The sequence below is a fragment of the Eretmochelys imbricata genome, chromosome 3 (genome assembly GCF_965152235.1).
Source record: "Eretmochelys imbricata isolate rEreImb1 chromosome 3, rEreImb1.hap1, whole genome shotgun sequence".
NCBI lineage: Eukaryota > Metazoa > Chordata > Testudines > Cheloniidae > Eretmochelys > Eretmochelys imbricata.
This window is the reverse complement of record NC_135574.1, coordinates 132,888,754-132,904,258: the sequence shown is the minus strand read 5'-3', so window position 1 is coordinate 132,904,258 and position 15,505 is coordinate 132,888,754. Positions and strand designations below refer to the sequence as shown.

Below are 15,505 nucleotides of genomic sequence, written 5' to 3'. Positions count from 1 at the left end.
TTGTATTACCTTCAGCGGACTTGGAGCACAATTAGTCACAGTCCTCTTTATTACTGCCCTAACATATTTGAAGACTTATCAAGACCCCCCTCAGTCCTGTTTTCTCAAGACTAAACATGACAATTTTTTTTTTAAACCTTTCTTCATAGGTCAGGTATTTTAAACCTTTTATTGTTTTGTTTTCTCTTCTGGACTCTCTCTCATTTGTCCACGTCTTTCACGCTGCATGGTACCCAGAACTGGACAAAGTACTCCAGCTGGGATACCAGTGCTGAGCAGAATGAAACTGTTACCTCCCATGTCTTGTATACTCCTGGTAATACCCCAGAACGGTTAGCTTTTTTGGCCACTGCATCACATTGTTGACATATATTCAAACTGTCATTCACAATAAACCCGAGATCTTTTTCTGGAGTACCACGGCATAGCCAGTTATTCCCCATTTTGTATTTGTGCATTTGATTTTTCCTTTCTAAATGTAGTACTTTGGACTTGTCTTTATTAAATTTCAGCTTGTTGATTTTACACCAATTCTCCAAGATCATTTTGAATTCTAATCTTGTCCTCCAAACTGCTTGCAACCCCTCCCAGCTTGGTGCCAATCTGTAAATGTTATAAGCATACTCTCTACTCCGTCATCCAAGTAATTAATGAAGGCGACAAAAAAACTGAACATGAGCTCCCACTGTGATGCTATGGCAAAAAGGGTTACTGTAACCCTTGGATGTATAAACGTGAGTTATGAGTAGATGTAGGGAGGTGATTTTAGTTCTGCTTATGACACTGGTGAGACCAATACTAGAATACTGCATCCAGTTCTGGTGTCCACATTTTAAAAAGAAAATTGAAAAATTGGAGCAGGCATAGAAAAGAGCCACAAAAATGGTTGAAGGGCTAGAGAAAATGTCTTATGGTGAGAGTATTAAAGAAGTCAATCTATTAATTTATCAAAGAAAACTGAGATGTGACTTGATTATGACGTATAAATACCTTCAGGTGGACAAAACACTGGGTACTACTTTAATTTAGTGGGGAAAGACCAAACAAGAGCAAATGTCTAGAAGCTGAAGACAGACAAAATCAAGTGAGAAATTATTTTTATTTTATTTATTTAACAGAGACTGTGCTTACTACCAGAACAAACTACCAAAGGAAGTGATAGATTCTCCATCTCTTGATGTCATCAAATCAAGAGTGGATGCTATTCTAGAAGATATATTTTAGTTAAATAGAAGTTGTTACTGAGCTCAATACAGGGGTCACTAGAGGACATTCTGTGGTGATATACAGGAGGTCAGACTAGATGTCTAATGGTCCCCTTTGGCCTGCAAATCTTTGAATCTATGAAACTCTGTTCTTGGCCTTTCTGCACACACCCCTTTATCAAAATTTCCTCCTCCATGTGGGGGGTTTGGTGCAGTGGTTGGTTGGGTCAGGATTACAGACCATAAAAACCTCTTTATGCAGAGAGACAGCACCAAATTATGCAGCAATACTATGAGGAAATTCATGCAGAAGCTTCCCTTTTGTGCAAAACAAAGTCTTATACAAATCCTTGGGAATGCTTAAATAAAGATGTCACCAGTGATCAGCACAATTGTGCAATTTTTTATTTTTATAAATAGCGACTTCTTTACTTATTTTACAGTTTCAAAGCCAAAGCAAACAAATGCAATCAATCACTTCATTTCATTAATGGTGAATCATTACTCACTACATTTGCAGTTAAGTCTGATCACAAAAGGATTAAAAAACATGACGCTTGGCTATTTCCAGAAATTTCTGTGCATGATAGCAAATAAGTTGAAAGAAACCAAGATGTATTTTGGTGGAAGCATCTCAGTGTGGTGACCTGCCTCTTTCAGACACCATTCATTGACTATTCAGACAAAAATGATATGTCCCTACCCTAGAAAAATACTTCATCTACCTTCTCTGTAGCTCTTTTCTATGTAACTGGAATAAAGCATTAATATTTAAAATAAAGTTTCAAATATTGCTTAGTTCAACAGAATCAACAACATTATTTACATAAATAGTAGACTTCATTATAGCAGAAGTGTTGTCATTATAGGTACAAAGTTGCAGAGATAACATACAATGCCGGGAACCATTTTGGGATAACAAACAACACTAGATGCCACTTTACATGTTTCCACAAACTTGGCCAAATTCATGAGTGGCATTTCTATGATGTAATTTTGGGATTAAAAAGGAAAGGAGATGTAGATATTCTAGCCGCAAATAGAGTTCTCCAAATTCCACTGACGTGGACCAAGTCACATTCCTGCTGCATAAATCTCACAGCAACAATGAAGACACTAGCTGGTTCAACTAATTGTAATATATAGGAATAGGGTAGCAGTCATTTAAGTAGTTTGTGAGCACTCTAGTGGTGCTCACTGTTTTCTATGTTTTAAGAAACCACTCCGAACAGCAGTATTCATTAAACTAAGACCTTGAATGTTTGCAATATAGTTAACAAACATGATTTTGTGGCAGTCAACTGTGCACAGGTAGTGTCTTCTTGTTCTTTTTGTTGTGTAATGAGAAAAAGACATCACTAATCATAACAAATGTTTTCTATATCTAACACAATTTTTGATAAATGTAGACATTTGAGAGGGGGTCCAGGGCTGGGTGAGGGGGGTTGGGTGAGGGAGGGGATTTGGGGTGCAGGCTCTGGGCAACGCTTACCTAAGGCAGCTTCTGGAAGCAGCCAGCATGTCCCTGTGGCCCCTAGGCACAGAGGTGGACAGGGGGCCTTGCACACTGCCCCAGTCCGCAGGCACCACCCCCAATTGGCAGTTTCCGGACAATGAGAGCTGTGAAGTCAGTGCTAGGGGAAGCGTGCAGAGACCCCTGATCACACCTGTGCTTACAAGCCAAAGGTACATGCCGGCCGCTGTGGTCAATCAGACTTTTAGTGGCCCGGTCAGCTGTGTTGACTGGACCCGGCGGGTCCCTTTTTGACCAGGTGTTCCAGTCGAAAACTGGACACCTGGCAATCTTAGGTGAATGGCATGTCTCTGCTCCTTCAGAGGAGTCTGACAGTTGTGGGGATGTGTCAGTTGGGGTGACCAAGACCAAGGCCACATACTGATAGTCAAAACCTACCTCCTTATTCAAACTCCCTATACAGTATGTGTGATCATGGGCCTGGATGGGCCACGCTGAGAATGCCAACTCAGGGCAGACTACAAGAATTAGGGTAGGTCAGACCACCCCCTGTCCGCCCAAGCCCCATGCAGCTGGACCTCCCATACCCAGACACTTTGCTGAGCTTCACTCCCACTCCCAGCCCCCTCCCTGCTGGTGGTCTCTACCCTGTGCCAGGCTCAACTGCTAGTCCTGGCTAGGCTAGGAGAGGTGCGCACTTCCCGTGCACAAAGTGGGCCAAGTGTGGGTCAGACTCACCACCAGAAACCTCCCCCGACTCCACACCTCCACCCCCCGCTTCTTGCCCCCATCGCTCCTCAGCTGCGGAGGAAGGGGTCATTGTGTGGGGGAGCTGCTCCCGCATCTGCCCAATCCCTGGTCATCTGGACCCTCCCATATCCAGGCCTCCCCACCACTGAGCCCCACCCCTCTGCATCCGGACCCCGACCCCTACACCCAGACCATGCCCCCAGAGCACCCTGCACTCAAACCCTCACCCTGACGAGCCCCACCCCCTATGCACCTGAACCTCCACCCCACTGAGCCCGAACCAGTTGCACCCAGGACCTCATCCCACCAAGCCCCATTCCCCCAGCACCCAGACTGTCCCCCCGCCCATTACCCCTGCACCCAGAACCTTCTCAATGAGCCCCCGTGCATCCAGATTCCCCACACTGAGCCACCTGCACCCAGAATGCCCCACATGGAACCCTCTCACCCCATACCTAATACATACACTAAGCCCCTCCACACTTGGATCCTGAGCCTTCCCTTGCCCACAGCTGGTGTGCCTGGTGCAGGGCTGCTAACCCTGGTGCGTTGCTTCACCTGCTACTCCTGAGGGAATTCTGCACCAATAAAATAAAATAAAAAAATTCTGTGCACAATATTTTAAAATTCTTCAAATTTTATTTTTCAATAAATAAACGTGGAGGCTCCCACGTGGCAGTGGGGAGCACAGATCACTGGCTGCATGGAGGTGGGAAGATGACCCTGCAATCCCCTCCTCCCCCACATCCTTGGGACACTGACCTCTAGGGCATGCCTGGCCCTTGCGCTGTGTCAGGGTTGGGTGCAGCCTCGCTACCGAATTTGTGTCGGGGTGGTGTGGGGGAGGGGAAGGTATTGCAGGGTCATCTCCTACCTTCATGCAGCCAGTGGCCTGCACTCCCCATTGCCATGCTGGAGCCTCCCCATTTATTTATTGACAAATAAAATTTGCAGAATTTTCAAGTATTGTGTACAGAATTCCCTCATGAGTTCTGAACTTTGAACACGAATAGGAACTCTACTGAATCTCTGCATCTCTTGCTTTTAAGTCCAAGTCTAGGCAAACAGAGAAGTCTCATGTTCTTCTGGTAAGGTCATAGACTGTTCTTTTAAACATGATTTCAATTAGTCTCCCTCTCAGCCTATATCAAAAATATAATTATTTCTTCTGAGAACTTTAACCAAAGTTCAGCAAACAGTGGCTAAAAAGACAAGAAAACCTCCCTAAATAAATTCTTCATTGTACTGATCAGGTTCAATTACCTTCAGAATTCAAAGCCTTTAAATACTACTTAGTTTTCCATCTGGTCAAAACAGATGCAGAACTTTAGCAAACCAAAATACTAACAAGATGAGAATGTCCCCTCTCCTTTAAAAAAACAACAACCTGGAAAAAGGCTTGGATGTTTAGCCCAAGTACTGTACCAGGAGCAAGCAAAAAAACAAAACAAGAAACCTCATACACGCATAGTAAAGCCATGCTTAGGTTTTTGAGAGGCACTGTTCCATAAATTGTTCTTACAGACAGTGATAGGATTTCTTCTCTCTTGCCTACATAAGTAGCTACTTGTGCACTGTAAATTCTATGAGCCGAAACACAAATACATTCAGCCTAAGCATCTAGAGTCTCGGCACTTACAAGAGAAAGTTAAAGAAAATACTCAGGAACCATCTCCCATTACATGTCCTTTTGGCCAAGAAGATATGAGGATACAATTCAGAGATGTAATGCCTAACAGTTCAATCTGAAAATTGTTAGCTTACTGTCCTTCAGGTGACCTAAGATTTTCACGCTGTAAATTCAGGATGCTGTATTAAGACACAAAGCAGCCATTGCATACTCAGTTCAATTATTATTCCTAGCATAGCTTCTTCCTTTTGATACACATCCTGAATGGTAGTTGCTTGAACTTAGATAATAAATATTCTTTTAAAATGTATTTTATTCTCCGCTTCTTCTCCTAAAGCAAAGCCATATACATAATTTCATTCAGCAGAGCTTCCTAGTGTTGCTAGATTTTGGAACACAAGAAGTAAATGCATCAATGCCTACTGCTGATACTTTTTATGAAAGTCTTGCTGAGGATTTTTGGACTTGAGGTACGTATATGTATGGCAGAATCCCTAAAGGTATTGCAATTTAAGGTGAGAACATTCTAAAAGGAAATCAGTCACAATTTAGATATTCTGTACAGAATTCTACCAAACATGCTGTATGGAAATCCTTGCCAAGATCTCCACCCAGAACATGTTTTTAAAAAGCAATGCCCAATTACAGCATGACTATATTTTACAATCCATTTTATCCATCTTCCTATAATTTAAAGCAAGAGTAAAGATCAACAAAAAGACAGTATTTGGAAACCAAGGCAGCCTAAACCAAACTGCACAACATAAGACTTACTAATTAAAAATCTCTCCTGTTAAAACTCATCATTGAACTAAATACTTACATTTTTACAAGAGAGGCGTGCAGAAGAGAAGGTGAAGAAGAGAAATACTGTAGATTCCAAAAATGTAAACTAATGTTGCAGTAGAATATAACAATTGCACCAAAGCATACCCCTTTCAGATACCTAAAATCACAGCAACAAGACTTGACAGGACTTGTAATTAAGCATGGAACAAAGCTGGTTACGGAAATACCTATATCCATCCTCCACCCTACCCAAACAAAAAATAAATGCCTCTTCTCTAATGGACACCACCTGAAACGGATATAAAGCACTCAACATACTGAGGAATTAGTATCAAACTTAAGATGCGTAAAAGGTGCATCACAAAGAAGTGGTGAAGTCTACAGAACTAACCTGAACATACCAAAAGCATTACTTCATAATGCAGAATAGCAGTGAGACACTTCTAAAAAAAGAAAAAAAAAAAAAAAAACCAACAAAAAAATCCCAGGACTCTATGTTAGTTTAAAAAAAAAAAAAACATGCATAAGATTATATCAGACAATAGATTAGGGAGCTAAAGCCTCCCTCCTCCCCAAATCGCAATTTACACAGCCTCATATGTTTTGGTTCCTCCTGATAAATACAAATTTGGAAGACAGACAAACAGGAGCTTTGCAGGGTAGAGCACAGGAACTGTAAAAGCCCATTTCACAATGATTGCTTTTCACAATATAACTTACTTTTCCACACAAATGATTTTAAATGATTTTATCCTCTGATACGGAAGAGCCTTAACTGTCTCATTCAAAAACCTCATTGATCTGCAAAGTCCTGTGGTTTACATGAAGTATCCTGAATGTCCTTATTAAATAAGAAATATCCATGAATTTAAAATAAGGAGTCCCACCGCAGAAAATAAAGTAGAAATACAGTTTTAATTTATACTGACTGCACCTCCAACTCCATCCTGATTAATGGAAATACATTCAGTACACATTTATGGGATTACTATGGGATTAAAACATGTTATTTGCAATTAAATGCAGCCTTTACACTAAATTTTGTATTTTTTGCTAATCAGGAAGATGCACTATAACTACATACATTTACTTAAGCGATTATATAGCCTAACTTACATTTAGTCAGATTTTTAATTTTTACGATCCATTTCTTATTTACTACAGGATTTTTTTTACTTGTGTTTTGTCTCAGGCTCTACTTGGATGGATAGTCAAACTCAATTAAAATGCACCAAAAAAGGTATTTAAAAAAAACAAACAAAAACTACCTTAAATGTGCTGGATACATAAGAAAAAATCAAAAAGTTTAAACATGTTTTGCACTTAAAAATTAACTGACTTAGTAAACAAAGGAAATATTATCTGTAGTTAGTGAATTGAACTGGATTGTTTCTGGTTGCTATGTCCTTCAAGATTTCAGAACTAGTATGCCTCATCCTTGCACCTAGTTTTCATTCCTAAATTGGAAGAGGAAAAACAAGCTTTCTTGCTTTTTTAACTCCCAATTGCTTTCTTAACTTTGAAAGAATTATTTATTGAACTACTTCAGTTCAATAAACAGAAATAAGATATTCCTCTGTACCTGCAGAAGAGTATACTGCTGTTAAAATCTGGTTTAGCATGTCAACAAACTATGGTTCCAGGTACTTAGCCAGTGATTTCCACCAGTTCAGTGGAAACTAACAGCAAATGTACTGCTTAACATTATTTCTGTGTTTAATTGTAATGATTAATTGATTGTAGTAAGCTTAGTACTTAAAGATGGGTTGACAATTCAAATTTAAATTTTAAATCAGTTTATTTTTAAAAAATAAAGTATATTTAATTTAAATTGAAATAAAAACATCATTTTTTTAGAAGTCACTGATTTTTAATCAATCCTGTTTACTACAAAATAATCATAAATTAGTCTCTTTTGTTGTATTTATTATGAGACTTTTCAGCAAGTAGAAAATAAATACCCTATTAACAGGCAGTGCACGCATTAATGTTACACAAATAAGAGCCCTTTGTCTCCCAAGTAAAACATCTAGGATCTTCAACAGACAACAAACTGAAGGGCTGCTCCTATTGAAATGTTGTTTTCTTTTAAAAGGCCACTTACTTCCCTTATTGTAAGAATGATTCAGTCACTCAATCTTCTCTTGAGAAATAATGTCGATCTGTGGGGACACCTACCGTAGGTAGTTAAGATATGGGCATTCATAGATAGCCGAATCAAAGTATATTTTGAAATATGAGAATTTTACTTGGCAAGTGGTAAATTTCTTCCAAACTCTCAGACCAACACCATCAGTAAACCATTAAAACAGACAGAACAATTTCAACACAGAGGATTTCCTCAAATATTCATTTTTCTTTCAAGATTCTCAGGATGAGGAACTTAGCTATCAAGCAGTCTTAAGTGGTACAAATCACTCACCTCCAGATATCACTTCCTTTAGAAAACACGGAGGACTTGATAACTTCAGGTGCCATCCATGCATAGGTACCTGCTGCGCTCATTTTGGTTGTTCTATGCCATTCCCTAGCCAGGCCAAAGTCCGTAATCTTCAAAGTTTTATTACACATGTCATCATGTTCTATCTTCTGAAGTAACAAAACTGCAGAAAAACAAAGTTTGAATTTGAGAATGTTCTCATGCAGCAAAATACAGGTTTATATTGTAACATTTTAAATACAAAGGTTATATTAACGCAATGTTGTAGTTAATATTTTAAGTGACCAGAAGTGAGTAATTTTGAGTTTTGATTCCTATAGCCACTGTAACCTCGCACCTTGCACCTATGAATTACCAGGTTAATCTACAGCATACTGTGCATGTTTCACTTAGAATTTCTTGACTTGTATTTAAAATCTTAGCTATAGTGTTGTATTAACAGATTTGGAATGATAGCTTCCTTTATTAAAAAGAGGCAAAGAGAAGTGTGATTGATCATGTGTTCTAACTCACAATGGGAGATCCAGATAACTACCACAATGAATCATATCCTCTTCTGAGCTTGCTCATCACAAATATTTATTCAATGTCCAGTTCCCACAATCCCTGCCCACAACAGCAACTGTTATTTTAGCATTTATGGCATACAGATCAAAGGTTAAGTTACAGATAAGAATAATTAGCACATAAGTGTTTTCTAGTAATATAAGCTGCAAAGCACAAAACAACAAGGTAACCGACTAAACTGTAAATGAATTTCTCATAATTTGAACTGATGACCTTGCATTTGTATTAACTGATCACGGTTTTAGTTTGGGGTAGTAAAATAAAAAGTTGTTACTGATATTTCAGAATTCTATCTTAAAAATTAGAGGTAAAATACTGAAGCAAATAGGTCACTTCCTAAAAGCCTCTCACCTCTACTCTAGAGGAGATACTAAGGCTAACATGTACGTATAGGCTAAGATCTCAATAATTAGTATTAAGAGAACAAAGTTAAAATAATTATGAGTGTTAGTCCTTTAGATTTGAATGAAAGGCCTATTGTTTTCAATTACATTTCAAATGAGTTCAGTAGAATTCCTGAAATTCCTTGTCAGTGTGACTGAAACTAAAAACAGTGAATCTTGCACAAAGTTAATAATTGGAATATGGCCAAGTTTCATTCTACAAAGGAACAAAAAGGCTTATAGCACTTCAAACTTCCGTTTCCTGACGGTAGTCAGGAAGAACTACATTATTGTATATACACATTAGTCAGCTGGGAAGCAAAATGCTCACCATAACTAATAAACCCAGTCCCTAAGCAAATTCTTCTAGACTGGTAACCTAGCAATCTGTGCTAGACTATCCTTTTGTGACTTCTACTGATTTCTGACCCTCATTAGCTTCATTCCAGAACTGGCCTTTACAACCTTGTTAGCCTTCTCACTCAATCCGGACTAATTGTTTTTCTAATCCTTATCTAGAAAATATACTTTCATAAACCAAGAAGTTTATTTACAGCTGATATTACAGCAGGATGAAAAACATTTTCAATTTATCAATTTACTCAACATTTAGAAGTGCATAATAAGTTATTTTTTTTTGTTGAAAAAAATCATATTTACATTAGTACTCTCTCATGTCTAAAATTTAAGCATAAACCATTTCAGAACAAACTCCAAGGACACAACATTTTAAAAAGTTTACACTGCCAACAATAAATCCGTCATAATTAGATTAGAAAAGCACCAATGCAGATCATAAGTAATTCATACACTTGTCCTCTACAGATAGTTATATCCAAATTTTAAATCAGAAACACCAGAAGTGACTAATCAGGACTACTCAAAATGTAACTGAAGGATTGGAGCCCCCAAGACAGGTCAGACACTAAATAAAGCCATTTCTCCCTGGCCCAAGTAAAAGCTTGTGCATACTTCCTCCTCTTCTCTCCTGCCCCCCACCCCTTCCAAAAGTCAAACATTTCACCTGTAACAAAACACAGAGCTACAGAATGAGTTCTCTCTTTTGTAAGAGTAGCATATATTTATCAGATTGGATGGTTGAGGAAAAATCTCTCCCCTTCCCTTCTGCAGTACTGGGAAGTGATCAGCAGCCCTATGGACAAGTGTTCAGAAGCTTTTTAAAGTATTTGCTTTCTGCAAATTATGGCAACCTAACATGCAGTTTAATTCAAACGCTACATTTCTTAATACAAAACTAAAGCCTGAAATATTTGCTATTCAAATGTTGCCTGTGCTGTACAATGAAAGGGTGACTATTTGACCACATTTTAAAATAAATAAATTATATAAAAACTACTGGTTGTCTCACTTTTGCTCCTTTCAGCTAAGTTCCTGTCCTTTGCCCTCAAATATTTCCCAGTCTCTCTTCTAGACCACAGCCCTTCACACAATTCTTTAATGGAAAAGAGTTCTGTGCCATTTTGACAGAACCTCAAAAGGGGCAAGGCGCCCCCCCCCCCCAACATCCTCTCTCTCTCTTTAGAGATTGAAAGCTTTTTCCTCTTTGGGACAGGCTGTATGAAATTCTCAAACAGTCTGAGATCCAAATTGTATAATTAAAAAGAGGATTAAGATGATAGATCCGATTAAATGAAGAGAAACAGTATATATAACAAAAACTGCTAGTTTATCTAGACTAGGCATTACAGTAACATACAGTTACAAACTAACCCAACACTTGATAAACTAGGGAGGTACTATAGGTTTAGTTACAGTCTATATAGAAAATCTCTGTGACAGCTTTTTTCCTCTCACTCTCATGCATCTCCCAGTCTGAGGCTTCTTTGAGCAAAGCAACATCTGATACATCCACTTTTTTCTTTCCTCTTAAGTACTTAGCTTCTCCTAGGATCGGAGTGTCTCAATTAACTACCTCCTTTCAGTTACAAACTGTCATCATTTTGATCTTCAAGGAGCTAAGAGTTCATTCTCTCTCTCATATGAAGGTACTTGCACAGATGTCCTGGCCTATCATCATACCAGTCAAGCCTCCACCAATGTGGCACTCCCCAGCTTTAATACAGTGCTTCCTTCACTGCTTCATTTCACTCCAAATATTCTTTTCAAGGTAGTTCCCCACAACTACAAACTTCCAGGGAACAGTATCAGAGGGGTAGCCATGTTAGTCTGGATCTAGATTCTTTGCCGCTTTTCCAGTTACTTTCTCCCCACCACCTTATGGTCCCTTATTGGGAAGGAATCCTTTTGGAATGCTAATTAACGTATTTTTCTAATGTTTATGGTCCCTAACACAGGAGACAATTCAGTAGAGGCTTACTAAAGAGACTGGGGGAAGGGCAGGGAATTTTAATGATTATTTATGATATCTAATTGCAGTAGCACAGTGAATAGGGACCCACTGTGCTAGGCCTTGCACGGACTTAAAAAATAAAAAAACGATGGCCCCTATCTCAAAGAGCTTACAATGTAAGTTTCAGGCTTTGTCTACGCTTACCAGGGACCTATGCAGCTGCGATCAAGGCAGCAGGGGTTGATTTAGCAGCTCTAGTGAAGAACTGCTAAATCGACCGCAGAGCACTCTCCTCCAGTCGACTCTGGTACCTTACTCCTCTCGTTCCGGTGGAGTAAGTCAATGGGAAAGCACCTCCCGTCAACTCAGTGCAGCGTAGACATCGCAGTAAGTCGATCTAAGCTATGTCAACTCTAGCCATGTTATTCACATAGCTAGAGTAGCGTAACTTAGAGATTGTTTGAGAGTGGAGGGACAGAGAAGAGTACAAGGAGCCCCTGAACATACCAGTGCAGGATCCAGGCACACGACAGATATAGGGTGAAATCCTACTCCACTGAAATGAACGGCAAGACCCCCATTAACTCCAATGGGGCCAGGACTGTACCCCAGCTGCTTCCTTAGGTACTTAGGTGAAGGGCTAGCTAGTGTGATTACAAGTGCTTCACAACACCAAAGAGTGTAGCCAAGGAATCCCCAACCCTCCTCAGTGCAATGTTCTTTAGGGAGACCAGGGGGGAGTTTTAGTTTGCAGCACATCCAGGAGATTTCCCATTAGCAATAGTGAGCTCTAATTGTTACCCTTCTAGTTAAACTTGGAGAGAATGAACAAGTCTAATACATCAGTCTTTTTCTTCTATTTAATGTAATAAAAAGAGTACAGTTTATTATATTTCTCCAATTATGGGTGCTCTTCTATAATCCCTATTTAATAAAAATATGAAGCAATTGCTTACATCTTTTCTGTTTCACAGGGTTCATGAAATCTGAGGATTGTTTGTAAAATAGTTTTGGAAGAAGTTCATTGCATACTCTGATGATTTTTGTTGATCTGCAGTCCATAGCAGTTTAACTCAAAAAGTTGTTATCCTCTCTCCTAAGTTTGACCATGGAGAGACCCCAAAGACCGTCATACATTTGCGAGTTGCTGATGACAATCATTGGCTGTACTTTGCCTGAACTTTCTTTTGATGCTTTGATTACAAAAACTTCTCCAGGAGTAGTTTTAAGTCCTTTAAATAATTTTTTTGCTATTGGTAGAAGCAAACAGGACCAAGGCCATTCACACTTAGTTTTCTTTACTTAATAGTGAGTTCTTTCTGCAGCACCCTCTGCTACTGCCTTATCTAGGACTTCTCTAAATAGCTCAGTCTTGTGCATTTTGCAAATACAAGCTAGTTTGCTTAGCCATTAACCTAGCAAGATTAGAACTGAAGGTACCTATGTGCTACTACATTTGCTGCCACCGACAGTCACAGATCTTTGAGACTACAGGAGTGCAAATTATATATGGTTATACCACATATCCCATATTTCTCACTGCTACAGGTTAACTAGACGTTGGACCATATAATTTGTGGAGGGTGGCAACATCATTACTTCCCTCTCAAACTCAGTTTAAGTACTGCTTGTCAATTAATTCAGTTTCTGTAAATTCCAAATGAACATGAAACAGAGTTGCTTATCTTGCATTTTTACTTGAACTGACAGGTATCATATACCTCTTCTTTCCAAAACCCAATTATTAGCCATCTTATTAAATGTGTGCCATGCCTGCTTGTTAGCAGCACACTACAGCAACAAGTACCTTGTGTATATAGAAGGATTTGCCTCCATTATACTCATTATTGCAACACAGATTATTGCTTGAGACTCAGGTAAACTCCACCAGGGCAAGTAATGGCTTTACCTGCCTATACTAGGAGTTTGCACCATTGTCGATACGCTTGCCGCTTGTCTGCAAGTTACGACAGCTGAAATCCCCTCTAAGTATTAGGGGCAAGAACCTCACCTTTGTCCCTGTATGTTGTGCATGTAATGACTTTCAAGCTGTGGATCGAACTTTCTTACAGCTCACCATCCATATTAGAGGATTTTTTTTTATCCTAGAAAATAAATGGTGAGGAGACACAGACTAGACATTTGTCTACCCTCCAAGTCAGGGCTAGAGATACATTTTGCAGGCTTTTTCACAGCTTGCTATAGACCCTTTAATAGCTTTTACCTACCATTTAGACAGTAACTGTGGAAGACTCCAACCCACTCCAATTTGCTCTTAAACTCAGTCCTGTTTAATTTGACAACGTTAGACATTTTTAGACTCAACCACAAACGCATTCTAAAATGAAGTCTGAACAGAGGTGCTCCCAACTGCAGAGACAGAACTTGATGACAACTGTCATGAAAAGTCCTTGATTGAAAAAGCTGACAGACATTACTAATCTCATAAGAGAAAGGCAACATTATAGAAAAGGAACATGTGGCAGGCAAAAGCTATCAATGCACTCAAACTGCAAAATTAAATCATCTGATTTTTCTCGGAGAGGGGAGGAGAAATGAAAAGATAAATTACAACAATATAAAAAGATTCATGAAGCATACATTGTAGGCTGAACGCACCTTGCATCATCAACTCTCCTCCACTTCCACTGTTGCAATATTTATAACAGCAATTTTGGACAAATGGAAATTGTGGAGAGAATGAAATAGTTTAGACAAGTTGTCCAGGAGACAATGCTGTAGTTAAAGAAGTTATGAGTTACTTTACAGGTGCTCTAGCTGCTGCTGAGGCTAGAATGATTGCTAGAAATTTAAATCCTGCTCTAGGAAGGTGAACTTGAGTGGTAAGCCACTACAATTAGACACAAAACCACTGTTATTTTAAATACTCAATTTAAATGCAGGAGTTAAAGCTCTCATTAGACAAATTAACATTATTATAAGAACCTGAAATAGTAAGCATTCTGTAATTCTTAAATGAATGGATTATTCAAGATTAGTTTTTCTATTTAAATTCCATGTTTAAAGAAGTGTTACAGTACTAACCTGACCCTTCTGTGATTTTGCATCATACAGACAGCAGTCATCATTAGAGAGACTGTCAACTTGAAAAATTTTGAGTAAATTCACTCCAAATTATTTCAGGTATTATACAATTACCCATGAACTTCTGTTCCAATTTTTTTTTTTTAATCAATCAAGTCAGTCAGTTTTCCTATTTTGTTTTTAAGCATGGTTTTCCTCCAGCCTCTGCCTTTGACCCAGCAACTGTGAAAAAATTCTGAATATAATGCAGGGAGATTCAAATATAAAATGTGCATAAATGTTACTTGTAACAGCAGTAATCACTTCTGCCTAAGATATTAATATTTGTTTAAATGTGTAGAAAATTAAAGAAAGAGCACCTGACCATTCATTCTAGATGCCCTTATCATTTGAACACAATCAAGAATTTCCATGGCAACTCTATCCAACCCTTAAAAAGAGCAAAGCCAGGCAAATTAAGGATTGGTGTACCCAAACTCGACCTAATGGAACCAATAAGCCCAAAAGATCACAAGTGATCTGTACAATCTTCCACAATTCTCATTTCAGGAAACTACTAACATCCTCCCTTCCCCCCAGTTTGAGTCCTGGGCATGCCCCTCCAAAAGAAATCAATGTATGCTGCCCAATATACAGTCTCATAGACTTTAAGGTCAGAAGGGACCATTACGATCATCTAGTCTGACCTCCTGCACAATGCAGGCCACATAATGTCACCCACCCACTCCTGCAATAAACCTCTCACATATGTCTGAGCTATTGAAGTCCTCCAATCATGGTTTAAAGACTTCAAGGTGCAGAGAATCCTCCAGCAAGTGACCCATGGCCCATGCTGCAGAGGAAGGCAAAAAACCCCCAGGGTCTCTTCCAATCTGCCCTGGAGGAAAATTTCTTCCTGACCCCAAATATGG

At 39.0% G+C, this 15,505-nt stretch overlaps 1 protein-coding gene across 2 annotated transcripts in view; it reads right to left on the bottom strand.

The window, feature by feature from the left end:
• MAP3K21 (mitogen-activated protein kinase kinase kinase 21) overlaps positions 1-15,505 on the bottom strand; it is a 64,015-nt gene that overhangs the window by 31,519 nt on the left and 16,991 nt on the right. For both annotated transcript variants that reach the window (XM_077813419.1, XM_077813418.1), the window contains exon 2: positions 8,271-8,451. In XM_077813419.1, coding sequence (XP_077669545.1) covers positions 8,271-8,451 — 181 coding nt within the window. The remainder of the gene's footprint in view (positions 1-8,270; positions 8,452-15,505) is intronic.